This window comes from Magnolia sinica, chromosome 1, assembly GCF_029962835.1.
Source record: "Magnolia sinica isolate HGM2019 chromosome 1, MsV1, whole genome shotgun sequence".
In the NCBI taxonomy this organism is placed as follows: Eukaryota; Viridiplantae; Streptophyta; class Magnoliopsida; order Magnoliales; family Magnoliaceae; genus Magnolia; species Magnolia sinica.
The window spans coordinates 9,840,104-9,854,926 of NC_080573.1; the positions used below are offsets into that span (position 1 = coordinate 9,840,104).

General features: G+C 40.4%; 1 protein-coding gene across 1 annotated transcript in view; it reads right to left on the reverse strand.

Annotated features, from left to right (window-relative positions):
- Positions 1-14,823, reverse strand: part of LOC131239224 (rab GTPase-activating protein 22-like) — a 66,911-nt gene that overhangs the window by 7,617 nt on the left and 44,471 nt on the right. Inside the window, exons 4-6 of the mRNA XM_058236828.1 lie at positions 7,749-8,044; positions 5,923-6,045; positions 3,992-4,080 (exon numbers count right to left, since the gene is read on the reverse strand). Coding sequence (XP_058092811.1) covers positions 3,992-4,080; positions 5,923-6,045; positions 7,749-8,044 — 508 coding nt within the window. The remainder of the gene's footprint in view (positions 1-3,991; positions 4,081-5,922; positions 6,046-7,748; positions 8,045-14,823) is intronic.

Below are 14,823 nucleotides of genomic sequence, written 5' to 3' on the forward strand. Positions count from 1 at the left end.
AAATGCAATCCTAGTACCTTGAGAAGGAGATAATACCATCAGGGCTTAGCTGTAGGATCTTCCATTTCACCTGATGCTCCCAATTTAAATTGGTGATGTGCACTTTCAATGTGAATTCTCATAGGAACTGTAATTGACCCTCTATAGTTTGTGGTTGCAATTCCTAGGAACCACCTTTCCCTCTTTTCTTTTCTTTTCTTTTCTTTTCTTCTCTCTTTTTTTTTTTTTTTTCCTTCTAGGATGGGATATATTGTTATTTATCTCCTGTATAAATGTGGGGGTAACCTTTTCTAAATATTCCAATTTCCAAACAGCGTATTATATAGAGAAAGGGAAGCTAAACAAATTATGCTACATGGGTGGTATTAGAAACTAGAATGTTGAAGGCAGGTGCCATAAGATTGGTGTATCCACTTCAAGAGGTGGCTTGAATATGTATAAAAATGCTGGTGCTCCATTCCTACTGTTCTAGATCCATAGTAGGAGAAAATGGCAGAATCTGGAAGTAATTAATATAAAGCAAACCCTCGTGCTGTTATGAGTTAACTGGCGGGAAAAAATTTAGACTGTTTAGTTAAGTACAATTCATTGAAGGAGTGACCAGTAGTAGCTCCATTGCAGCTCAATAATACAACAGCCAAGACCTCTATGCTTCTTCATTTTCTTTTGTTTTATTTTCTTGGCAACAGCAAAAGGAATTTTAACAAACAGCCCCAAAAGGGGAAAGGGGGACATGAACCACCAAGGCATGGAAATATCTCCCCAGGATCTACCTCTATATCTCAAGGATTCTGTTAAGGAAGCTTGCAAAGATGAAAAACAAATTTCGAAATCATGAGATCACAAACTGGAATAAGGCCACTAGATTCCTTTCACAGTTATGATAGTCCGCAACCGAATTTGACATATTCCACTAGATTCTAGTGCTATATTTTAGACATGAATGGACATTTAGGGCCTGCTTGATTTTCCAAATTCACTGTAAATGCCCTGTAAATAACCAATTATTACAATTTCACCCTGTTTGAAAATAGGCAGGTATTTCCGCGTCGAAAAATGGTCCAAAAGCATTGGCTTAAATTTGTGGGCCCCACCGTGATGTATATGACATATCCATGTTGTCCATCCATTTTACTGGAACATTTTGAGGCATGAGCCAAAAAATGAGGCACATCCAACATTGAAGTGGCCCACACCAAAGTAAATAGTGGCCCCAAGAAGTTTTTAATGGTGGGTGTTCGATTCCCTTTTTCATGTGGTGTGGTCCACTTGAAATTTGGATTTGCCTCATTTTTTGGTTCATGCCCTAAACTCAGTTGGCATAATGGATGGACGGTGTGGATAAGTCACATACATCATGGTGGACCCCACATATTTGGCAGCATCCTTGATTTTAGCATTGAAAAAAGTATACGTCAAATCAACCCTCAAGAATGATGCGGTGATTTCCAAAGGAAATAATTATTACCCATTTGCAATGCATTTCCGGAGGATTTGAAAAATCAAACAGGCCCTTGTGACTTACGAATTATGACTGAGGGTCATGACTTACGAGTTATAACAAATCTATCCAAAATTCTTAACTACATTACTACAAATATGAGTTGGTAGCTGGATTTGATCAAGAACTGTCAAGGTCTTGGGATACGTTTTATTATTATTAACTATGTGTGTGCCCACACGTGTGTGTGCATATGGGGGACATTTCTCTGCATATGGAGAATGATCCAGTAGTGCAACTGCCAACACTACCATAAGCTACAGTAGTACTTTGTTGTGTGGCTCCTACTGTGATGTCTGAATGAAAATCCATTCCATCCACCAATCCATGGCTCATGAGCCCCACCACAGGAAAACAGTTGGGCTGGGATGCCCTCCTGTGATGTTTGCATTGGGGTTCACCTGAGTGTTGTAATGGCTTGATTCTTAGCATGTCCTTCAACCTGGCCGGTGGGATGCATCAAGTGAATGGATTGGATTGCATACACACAGCATGGTGAGCCCCATACACAATCAATGGTGGGTGTCACCCCCTATAGACACACATGGTCAACTCCATTGCAGCTTACCATCAAGTCAAGTTGCGTGGGCCCCACCATGATGCGTGTAATTGAGACCATTCCATTCATCAGGTGCACTTGGTTATGGTTGGGGCCCAAAAAAAATCACCTATATACATGAACCAAGTAGGCCACAATACAGGGAAACAATTAGGAGGGGACACCAACCCTTGCTCGCATTGGGCCACTTAACTGTTGGAATGGCCTGTGTTTTGGCATGTCATGGGATGCATCAGCTGAATGGACCAGATGGCATATAAAGTATAAGCAACATAGTGGGCCCCAATCATAGTGAACACCTGGTATCCCCTTTCAATTGTTTCCCTATAATGTGGCCCATCTAAGTCACCAATTGGCCTATTTTTGGGTTCGTACCCAAACACAACTAGGCCAACCTGATGTTCAGATTGGATGTCATGCACATATCATGGTGGGGCCCACACAACTCAACTCTGCGGTAAGAGTCAATTGCAAGGGATCATTCCCCTATACATGTGTGTAATGGAAAACACTCACATGGTATGGCCCACATGATGTGTACATCAGATCCACCTTGTCTAATGGATCACACATCAATTTTAGGCCATGGGCTAAAAGATCAGCCCGACCACAAACACAAGTGGGCTACACCTGAAGGGATAGTTGGGAGTGGACGATCAACCAATAAAACCTCCCGACATATTTGTAGGGTACACCATCTTGTGTACATGTAAACCAGACACTCATCGGACTTGCCCCACCAGGATGAAGGGACACACCAAAAGTCAGGCCATTGCAAAACTCAAGTGGACCACAAAATGTGAATTTAAAGGTTGCAAGCATGATCCAAAATTGTTTCACATGGTGTGGACCATCTGAGTCTTGGAGCAGCCTGATTTTTGGGCTCTACAGTGAACATGAGGGGAGTGAAAATGATAGTTGGTGGATCAGATGCACACATCATGCAGGCCCCACAATAGCCCAATACCACCACAACATGTGGTGTTGGTGGTATTGATACCATTGGAGTACAGCCCTATTACAGAAAAACATACATATGCATGCGTTTGAAGACATGATGACAGATTAAAATGCATGTGTTCAGATAATAAGGTGAAGGAAAAAAGAAATTCCAATATAAACAATAATAAAAGGGTAGCTGCTCATCCAAAATTGCGTTATTGAAAAGAAAAAAGAAGCATATAAAGAGTAGCATAAATGCAACATCCTAAAGATATATGAACCCTCAAAAGGGTATGTGAGATCAATGGTTGTCTGCACCTTAAGGGCGTGTTTGATTTTCAAGAGCTTGGCTAAATACCCAGGAAATGGGTAATCATTACCATTTCATGCATTTGAAAATCCAGGGAAACTTCTGCATTGGGAACCGGTTCAAAATAACTATTTAAAATTTTTGAACCTCAAGGTAATGTATATGATATATCAATTCCGTCCATATGTTTTAGCACAATATTTTGAGGCATGAGCCAAAAAATGAGGATGATTCAACACTCAGGTGGCCCACACCAAAAGAAACAGTGGCCTCACAAAGTTTTTAACGGTAAGTATTCGATTCCTGTTTTCATATGGTGTGGCCCACTTGAGTCTTGGATATAACTCATTTTTTTGCTCATACTATAAATTCAAAAGGCATAATGGATGAACGGTGTGGATAAGCGAAATGCATCACAGTGGGACCCATATATATTTTGTAATATTTTCGGTTTGTGTGTCAAAAAAGTAAGTAGTCAAATCAGGTGCGTTGTAAATACACAGGGAAATAATTATTACTCTTTTCCCTGGTATTTACCAGTGCACTGGAAAATCAAACAGGCCCTAAAAGTAATCCGGTAGAGCCATGAATCTTATGATTCTTTTGAAGAACTACAAAGCAACTCAAAAGAACACTCATATTTGGACCAATAAGAAGCAACAGGTTGAAAAATATATACCAATCTGCGCATCAAGCGCTCGAAGCACCAAAATGCATCTCCTTCATCATCAAGAAGGATTATCATAGGGGAACAAAGATCGCTCATTCCTGTTCACCAATGTCATAAATATATGTATTTTAGCATTTCGTACAAATAGTAAAACAGAAAGATGATCGTAGTAATTGAGCATTATAAAAAGTACATATTACATAAATCAACCACGCCTTTTTAATTAAATACAGAAACATTCTTGAATTTAAGGATATGGTCTAGCCCCTTAAAAGAGAAAATGTCAAATGAGGGCAGAACAAAGGAAAACAGAAGAGAGGAAGAAACCTATGATATTCTGAAAAGACTTTCCTCAATCAAAAAAGGCTAGAGACATGGAGTGCCATAAAGGCCATTATGGGGCTGTAAAGGCCGTTGCGTAAAGGTAACGGTGGCAACTGTTATATGCAGTGTTCGAATGATCTCTGATATTATTGAAATATCTTCGATATTATCTTTATCTCCAGCTCAGCGATACCGATAACATTGGTAGCGATACCGATAACGCTGGTAGTATCAGAAATTCTAGATATTAGTAATGTATCACTAAGCATTGCCAACGTATCAATATCGCTAATGTAATCGTCAATATTTTCAACTATGTAAATTCTGCATGTTGCTTGTATTGCCAATGCATCAATATCGCCAATGTATCGCCAATATTTTCGACTATATAAATTCTAGGTAATGCATGTATCATAAGTGTATCAATGATATTCAATAATATCACCAACGTATTGATATCATCAGAATTTTGTTTATTAGAAAAAAAATTATTTCTTTTTCTTTTTGATAGGCACATGGTTGTATGTAGTGTTCAATTTTTCATTGATAATATTAATAATATCTCGATATTATCAATATCGCAACATGCGTGATATTGAGACCACAATCTTTTGTTTCCTTTCCAATTATTATTGATTTCTTAGTGAAATATCATGTGTTGTTGATATTTTGCAATATCGATGGATAGTTGGATGGTTAAATAGGCTGGATGGGATGGTTGGACTAATTTCTTACAACGACACTTGCTTTTAAGGCCCCATTAAATGGAAACTTGTTACGTATGTATTCTTTTTGCAATTTTTTTTTTTAAATTTCTAAATATACAACTATGTACATTTTAACATCTCCTGAAGTTTAGCTGAAAATTCCACTGTTTTTCCCATGTTTCCCCATATTTCCGGTTATCAGCGATATTATCGGCGATATCGATATTGTTTCTGTATCCCTTGCTAGTGAAACTTGTAGTGATACCGATACTTCGAACACTGGTTACATGTTACAGGGTCGTAAAGGCCGTAACGGCCATAATGGAAAAAAAAAATGACCCGTAAAGGCTATTACAGCCCCCATAACAGCCCATTACGCCCCCCGTAGAGGCCATAACGGTCCATTACGGGGCTGATACAGGTTTTTCAGGACCTTTTTTTTTTTTTCCGAGAGAGAGAGAGAGAGAGAGAGAGAGAGAGAGAGAGAGAGATTGTAACGACGATTGCGGCCTCCATAATGGCTGTTACACCCTGTATTGTAAAGGTAAAGTTACCGTTATGGAATACCTTGGCTAGAGATAGCAACGCCAATTTTTCTTCAGATTAGTAAGATATGGGTATAATTTGGGTGTATTCCAGATTATGGTTGACAGGGTTCTCAAAGCCAACATAATGTGCTTGACAGTACAGAAAATGCAACCCACATTAAGCACACTAACAGCAAGCTAGCATATTCCTGATTTCACTGATCGAAGTCAAAACCGTGGTTAGTTTCTCTCTCAACCATGATTCAGCCGCCCTGTGCATCTTGTCAGCCTCGGGAAGCTATAGCACCCAAATGTCCCTCAAGTAATAACTTCATTTAATTCACAAAAGCTGCATTTTTATGCTGATCAAGTGATCACCCACCTTGACAGTAGCCAACATCTTTATCAAGCCACGCATAAACTGCAAGAATGTCCCAAAGCTTTGACAGATTTTCTTGCTTCTCATAGAACACCAATGTTCTGTCAGTCCGAAGCACATCAAGACCTAGCATAAATACCAATTCATTCATTAGACATTACAATTCTGTGTATATAAAATAAGTTCTAGAATACGGGAAGAGTTTTTACCATCCGATGCCAGTAAGTCTCCAATTCAGTCACAGTACTTATGACTACAATCCTCATCTCCCACCCAATAGAATCATTTCTCAAACCCATTAAAAGATAAATGACGAATCAAAGCATTCAGTGGAAAAAGTTCTTATCATGTTGCACGCTATCATTAGTAATGGTGCCCCTAACCATTTTAACTATATGACTATTAACTTGAGTCTGTGAATCTTAATGAAAAGGTGGAATGTTAAAAACATATAGTGCAAAAAAAAAAAACTGTTTATTTGAAAAACAAAATTGAATTAAAGATCAAGATCTAAAATTGCCTGCAAATAGATTACAAATAAGACATGTCAACTACTGGCCAATGACCTTCACTTTCCCAGGGCCATGAATTGCTTGAGTTGATTCCAGCTGGGATATTGCCATCCAAGATAGGAGCTTGAGCTTGGTCCTTTTTATTTCTGTCATCATGGTCCTATGACAATGTCTAATTCCACTATTTTCTTTCTTTCTTCCTTCACTCGTTCTATTTTCGCATTTGTCGTCTCTCCTATCCGGAACTTTGCAACTACAAGTACCATTCAAATTGCATCAAGTCCTATCTTTCACAAATGCATTAAATATCTCAAAGTATCATCACTTTCATGAAGAAAGTTTATTCAAGGTATCGCGTGCCTTCCTCGTTATCTAGTATGCAGCTAGTCGACATTTTTACAATATCTATGGCTGGTGATCACCACTACATTACAGTTCAAAATTGGAACATGCATCATTTTCATGGAAGGCCATTGTTCTAGCATCACAAAAAATGAGATAAATTCAAGGTGTGCAAAAACTGTTATGTAACAGCCATTACATAATGGTAACGATGGACACCATTACGCATTATGGGGCCACAACGACCACCACAGAAAAATGGCCCATAACGGTCCATTACCAGCCAATTTTATTTATTCATTTATTTATTTTTAAATGGAAGTAATGGCTGTTACATCCCGTATCATAATGGTAACAACAGTGGCCATTACGGCCACCATTAACATTATTGAATACCTTGGATAAGTTAAGGGTGTGTAGGTAACACCACCAGAAGCTACTTATAGCAGCTTCTCTTACAAAATAGTAGCTATTCTAAAGTGTAAAATTGCTTCTATTTTGAATGAGAAGCTACTACCAAAGGCACTGTAAAAGACCAACAAACATGTATACTAGGAGTCATCTGGCGATGATAAATCCCATAACATTTATATCAAGATGCTTACTGGGAATTTTAAGACTTTAAGGAAATGAAGTGATCTTTCTACCTTGTCCTATAATGTTAGGAAATTCGAGGTCACCATACAATTCTCAAAACATATTCATCGCTTGTGAGTTCAGATAGTTCCTGTTGAAGATCACAGTTTCAATCACATGGATGTACAAGAGGCGCCTTCAGTAGATCACAGTACAGTATTTTTCAGTTTAGAAAGTGAAATTACTGAAGCCGCCAAATCGATTTCCCCAAATGAAGTAGAAAAATGAGGATATACAATGTGTCCACAATGTGGCTAGCAGTCAGGAGCGAAATTATCCAAGGTGAAACAGAAACATAAAATCAATAGAAAGAAGTACCATCTTTTCAACCATTAGTACCTATTTGATGTAGGGTAAGCTTCCACTGGATTATTTTCTTGTCTGTCAACCTTTCCGCAACATTAGCAGAATTTGGACCTAAATCATTTGAAGCAGTTTCTTGCAATCCATTTCCATCAGAATGCTGCGAGTCCTCAGTGCTACCATCGTCCTTGTTTCGATTAGCTTCTAGAAGTACCAAAGGATCTTGAATGGGCACACCATCCTCAGTGATTATGGGCGCTGTGATAATCCTGCCACTACCAACAACAGGGTCCATGTCCCTGCATTCTTGTTTCCATATAGCATATTGCTCCCTGCATATGCATATTTAAGCACAGAGAAGTTAACAACCATTGTCTGATTACCATATGAGTTCAATTAATAGCGGAAAAAGGAAAATTCGGAATAATAACAGAATGAAGCTACAGCTTTAAATTAAAGAGGATAACAAACAAATGACAAGGGCATAATAGTCAAGTTTGTCAGACATGTAAGAGCTAGAGCATGGCATGCATGCCCCAAGGTTAGTTCCATAGCTTAGCTCATCAAACATATGGTGGAGGTTATACCAAAAGGAACATGATCCGCGCCCAGCACCAGCAGAAAACTTTGGAGTTTGTTCTAGAGCGTTGCTTCGTGACAAAATCCATACAATAGACCTGATATACCCAGGCCATGTGATGCCGGTCGATCCACATTTAGAAAGACCTGATTGATGGCCACATGATTCCAACAATAATAGATAGGTGTTGCCTTAATTCTAATACAATAATATGGGTGTTTGCTAGATTTATTTTTATTTTTTTATTTGGGGGTGGGGGAGATTTAATGAATTTACTGAAAGCACCCGAAGGCAAGAAACAACAAAAGAAAAGAAAACCCAAAGAGCCTTACAAACCTAACAACTAAAACTCAAGGATCACATTCCTTGATCAATAATAACAAAAAGAAAAAGAAAAACACCTTCCTAACAATGATAGCTATGGATTCACTACTGTTCCTGAAATAGTTGTTGTTCCTTTCCAACCAGATAGACCACAGAACCACAAACGAAGTAAGCTGCCACTTAGACCTTTCTTTGGACTGAGGAACCCCTTCATGCCACAAAAGAAACAGCACTTCCATAGACTTAGGCATAACCCAAGAAACATTAAAAGCTGGGAGAGTACAATCCTAGGCCCCCTTCACAAAAGGACAGTGAATGAAAATATGCTCTGCCAATTCCTCATCCTTCAAACAAAGGATGCCAGCATTAGGTAACACCAAACCCCTTCTACACAAGTTATCAACAGTTAGCACGCTGTTCCTTCTCGCAAGCTACGCAAAGACAACATCCTTTGGAGGGGCTCTGTACCTCCAAACACAACCCATGAAGCTACCTTTAGCTTCAAAAGTAGGAGATGAAAGAACTTCAAGGAAGGAGTGAACTCATAATCCACCCGACCAATCTTTCAACCAGGTTCCAAGATTTGGACAGAGACCACTGAGATGAGATAGAAGTCTCACCAGCTCTTCGACTTCGACATCCAAGAGATTCCAACGACAAGGAACAAGCCAAACACCTCCTTGATTCTAACTCGAAAAGCATTTGGCCACCGAGATATAATGAATCAGACATAACCTCACAAGTCACGGTAGCAAGAAAATCATACTTGAGGGTAGACTCCTCGAACCAAATATCATCCCAGAAGTGAACGCTTCCCCCCTCTCCAACTGAGAACCCGATCAGATGAAAAAAAATAATTCCGGCCAACCTTGCAATCGATTTCCAGTAAAAGGAGGCTCTATAGAAAGAAGCCTCCCTGATCCACCACCCCATATTGGAAAGCCCATACTTGCCAGCTACAACCGATCTCCATAGATTCCCCTCCTCCACCCCAAAACTCCGGGCCCATTTTACCAGCAAAGCAGAGTTCACACCCTCAAGCCTCCTAATACCCACCCCACCCTCCTTAAAAGGCCTACAAACCTCCCACAAACTTAATAGATGGAACTTCCCTTTTAATGCTCCACCCTACCAGAGAAAATCCTCCACATCTTAACAATTATAAGGAGAACTGACTTAGAGAAACAAAATAAAGACATAAAATAAATTGAAAGGTTCAATAAAGCAGGCTTGATTACAGTAAATCTACCTACGAAGGACAGAAGTCTACCTTTCCAAGGCGACAACTTCCTCTCCATTTTTTTGTGACTACATCCCAAAAGTGTTTAGCAAGTTTACCGATACAAAGAGCCCAAAATAAGTTGATGGAAAGGACCCGGCCCAGCAACCAAAATTTTCACCAACGATTTGACTTCCCCCATCTCCAAATGAACCCCTAGATTTCACTCTTGGACATTAACTTTTAGGGCCGAAACTAACTCAAAGCAACAAATGATTTTACATAGATTATTGACCTTAGACTCCACCGCATCACAAAAAAATGAGTGGGTCATCAGCAAATTAGAGATGAGAAATTTGGAAAAGCAACATTCGCAACCTTAAAACCCTCAAAAAGTACCACCGACTGCCCCTTGCTAAGCATTTTACTTGGAGCCTTGAACGTGACCAAAAAAAGAAAAGGGGATAGGGGGTCTCCCTGACGAAGACCCTAGAAGCTTTGAAGAAACCAAATGGAGACCCATTAATGAGGACTGAGAAATTGATTGAGGAGATACAAGAATGAATCCAAGATCTCCATTTTACCCCAAACCCTAACCTACCAAAATGTCGTCCAGAAAACCTCAGTCTACATAATCATAAGCCTTCTCAGGATCCAGCTTACAGACAATCCCTTTCATACCATCCCAATGACATGCATCAATACATTCATAAGCTCGACACTATCAATGATTTACCTATCAAGGATGAAAGCACTTTAAGAGGTAGAGACTACCTTCAAGAGGACAGACTTGAACCTTTGGGCCAAGACTTTAGCGATGATCTTATAGAGACTGCTGACAAGACTAATGGGGCAGAAATCTTTGAGACATATAGCTCCCTCAACCTTAGGAATTAAGGCAATGAACAAACTTCCCATTTCCTTTGGCAGCCACCCAGACGCAAAGAACTCAACATCTAAACTCAAAAGGTCATCCTTAATAACTTCCTAGAAAACTTTTTTAAAAAAGGGCATGGGGTACCCATTTGGCCCCAGAGCATTATCCCTTCCAAGGGCTGAAACAGCATGCCTAACTTCTTTTTCTGAAACTATACACTCCAACAACTCCACATCATTAGGAAAGATATAATTAAAATCCAAATTATCAACGGATGGCCGATTCCACTCCTCCTTAGAGAGGACCTTCGAATAGAAATTGACAATGGCTGAACAAATTTGCTCTTTATCTTCAATGCACATGTCCTCAATCGTCAAAGACGAAATTTTATTAGCACAGGAACTAGCAATGTCGTGAAAGAACTAAGCATTCTTATCGCCTTCTTTGAACCAAAGGGCTATCGACTGCTGACGACATTTGATCTCATCTTCCCTCAAACACTTGCTATAAGATAAACAGCTCCTTCCTAACCACCATCTCAAACAGCCCATCTCTACCACATCTGGAGGCCAAGGGGTCAGGAACTGCCACCAAAGAGAGCAACCCAACCTCAGAAGACTCAATGAGCCAAAGGTCATCAACATCGGCGTTAAGAATGGGGTCGTCAAGGAAGGAAATGGAAATGGAAGAAGCAGGAATGTGGAAACCTTCAGGGGAAGGTGAGGTTGAGGTTTGAGGAGAGGAATAATCAGAATTGTAGATGGGGTTATTGCCTTCAGGAAGGAAGGTGTTCCGTATCCATTACGATACGGCCATAAAGGCCAATACATATAGGTAATGGCCGTGACAGTTACACGATACGGGAGTAAAATGGGGTAGTTGGTTTTTTGGGACCGTATCCGCCTTTACAGGGCAAAATGATTGTTACCCCCGTAACAGTCGAAAAATGGCCTCTTCTTTTTTATTTAAATTCATTTTTCCACTTTTTCTCATTCCAAACACTCTTGAATCATTCTACAACAAATTTTGACCACTCTTACTATAGTTTTTAGGATTAAAACCATATATTGAAACGATTTGAGTGAATAGAAGCTCCGAGGGCTATTTTTTCAAAAAATTGAAAAGTGATATTTATGCTCTTTTTTCCGATTTCTAGTTCTAATGCTTGATTGTAATGTGTAAACATTAGAAACATATAACCATGTTCATAAATACACCAGATAACTCGATACAACACTCTCACCAAAGGGTGGACTGTTACACTATTACAAACATTTTTAAAACAAAAATTGAATACATAATTGGAATATTTACAATATTTTGAATTTTTTAGATATTTTTCTGAATTTTTTTGGCAATTTTTTTTTCAACCATAACGATGGTCGTAATGGTCGTTACGCTCCCTTATTGGCTGTTATGGCTGATACCCGTATCGGTAATGATGGTGACCAGTACAGCTACCATTACCGATGCGGAATACCTTGGGAAAAAGCTAAGTTATTCATCTCGAACTATATATAAGAAGCAAGAGGCGACAGGAGCTAAAGACGTCACATGGGCACATGGCCTCCTCTCCCTAACCCCACAATTGTCTAGGCAAACCAAGTGGAAAGAGGACACACATCAACTAAAGAGAGCTTGTGGCTGGCAACAGGCACCTTGATAACCCCTCCTACAACCCTTTTGACACCAGGGCCTCTCTCCATCGTCGTCGTCGTCAAACCTGCTAACGCTAACCCCCTGACACCCATCGTCCCTCATCGAGAGAGAGTGACCACATGGCATCTCAGGCATAACACCCATTAATGCCTTCAAATCTGTAATAATTACACCTCCAGACACATCCCCCTAACGTCACTGCTTAAATATTGTATCCTTGCAGCTAGCCAAGAATACACATGTTAATACCCCATTGGCCTCTCCCTTATCTAGACCACGTGGAGTGATCCCAGCCATCCACGCATTACTATAGCCACCTGCTCACTAACATCTCGCCCTCACACCTGTTTCAAAGAAATAGCAACACATCTCTCACATCGTCACCTCTCCAACTCCACCGCCTAGCAATGGAACACAAATCAAACACATGTCATCTCCCGCTGCCTTAGCAGAGACCAATGTTTTAAATATCGTTATCGCGTAATGTATCACACCCTTGGGATACGGATATATATCGGTTATCGCATGAGATATATCGGTTGTATCGCGTAATGTATCGTTGTTGTTGGGAAACATGGGAACATTGGGAAATTGGTTGAATTTTTCAATGAAACTTTAGGGATTGTTGAAAAAGACATCAATACACACTTTGAAATCAAAATATTACCAAAAAAAAAATGCACATAATGGGGATTTCCTTTATATGGGGTCCTAATATATGCGCTTTCTGTTGAGGGTCAAATATTGCATATCAGACCCATTTATTGCATGAGTTTACAAGCATGACACCGTTTAATAGCCTAATTTAATTGAATTTGTGATGCAGGGCGTCTTCATGAGCTTGGACTGGGAAAGGACACTAAAAAGCATGGATTTACCGATCTGACGACACTAAAGCAGTGGACGGACTCCAGAAGACCAAGAGCGACGAAATTATACATCAGGGACCCAAGAAAATCAAAGAATTGAAGCTCAAGTGGCCTGAAAAGTGTCCAGAATGCAAGATCATAGGGTTCCCACCATCTGATCAGTTCAAAACTCCATACGTGTCCTGAAGACCATAAATGAACCGTACACGTGAAATTTCAGCTCCTGGATCACTGTGGAAAGGGCCCAACGGACAGATCAGCCCACAAATTATCAATCTGGGGCCCGCCAGACAGCTGGATATACTTCATTTTTGGATTCAACCCCTTAAACTGCGTGTTAAAACAGATGGATGGAGCAGATTTCTTACAAACATCACCATGGGACCCATGCATGCAGTGCACGTGCAAGGTGCACAAGTGCACCGGACGAGCATTAATAATAAGAAAGTCGGTCAGCAGGCGCTGACCGACTCAAAACGCAAAATTCTTTATTTTTACGCAGCAACGCAACGCTGCCGACCGTCGGTTCCGCTTGTGGGCCCCACACATCATGCATAACACCAATCAGAACGGTCCATTGTGTCCCACGGGTGCCTATAAGCCTCACTTAGGTGTCCTTTTGGGCCCCTGAACGTAATAACAGGAAGATTACCGTCCAAACGGAAGATGGACGGCGGAGTAGAAAGCATTGTGGGCCGCATGGAATTTAGTCCAAAAGTAGTGCTTCCCACCTGATTTTTCGAGTAGAACACAGTGGACGGATCGGATTTTCCAAAGAGGAAGCCAGGTGGGCCCCACAAAGTCACAGCGAAAGCCTTTCGCAGGCTCTGTTTTAGCGCCGGACGTCGTCCGACTTTTGCGGCGTGTTGTGCGATCATGGCGGTGATCGGACGGACGATCTGAACCGTTCATCATGAAGGTCTGCCCGAAATCTTCCAAAGGACGTTGTCCTTTTGGAAGGAAAGCAAAGAAGAAGAAGAGGAGAAGACGCCGAGTTTTGCTGCTGTGCGTGAAGACGTCTCCGCAACCAACTCGTCCGCGGACTCCGGCCTTTCGCACGGGCACTCTATTCCGGGTAGGACTCCCGGACGACAATCTGTATAAGAGGACGGAAGACAGGAGGCCAGGGAATCGGATCAAGTTGCTGTACGTGGGGGAGTTTTTTTGCAAGGAAGGAAAGGAAGGTAAGGAAGAAAGGAAGAAAAGTGAAAGAAGAAAAAAAGGAGCAGAAGATGTGGAGGAACAGCGGCTGAACGGTTCTTTTTTTTCTTCCTTTTTGTTTTTCTTCTTTCTCTTAATTGGAGATTAGCCTACCCATGTTTGGCTAAACCCCTTAGCTAGGGCTAAGGGGAGAAGCTTGTAGCGAGATGGGAGACATTATTTCCTGTTTTTTCATGAACTGAACTTGGATTTAAGTTGATTATTATAAGGAATATTTTTATTAGTCTTTAATGGTCTGTTGTGACAGAAATTACAATGGATTTGCAATGGCTTAAAATATTTCTTTCCTCTTTTTATATTTATGAAGTCAGGAAACCCTGTTGTTCACCATCGTCTCCTGGGCATGGTAGGATGACAGTACC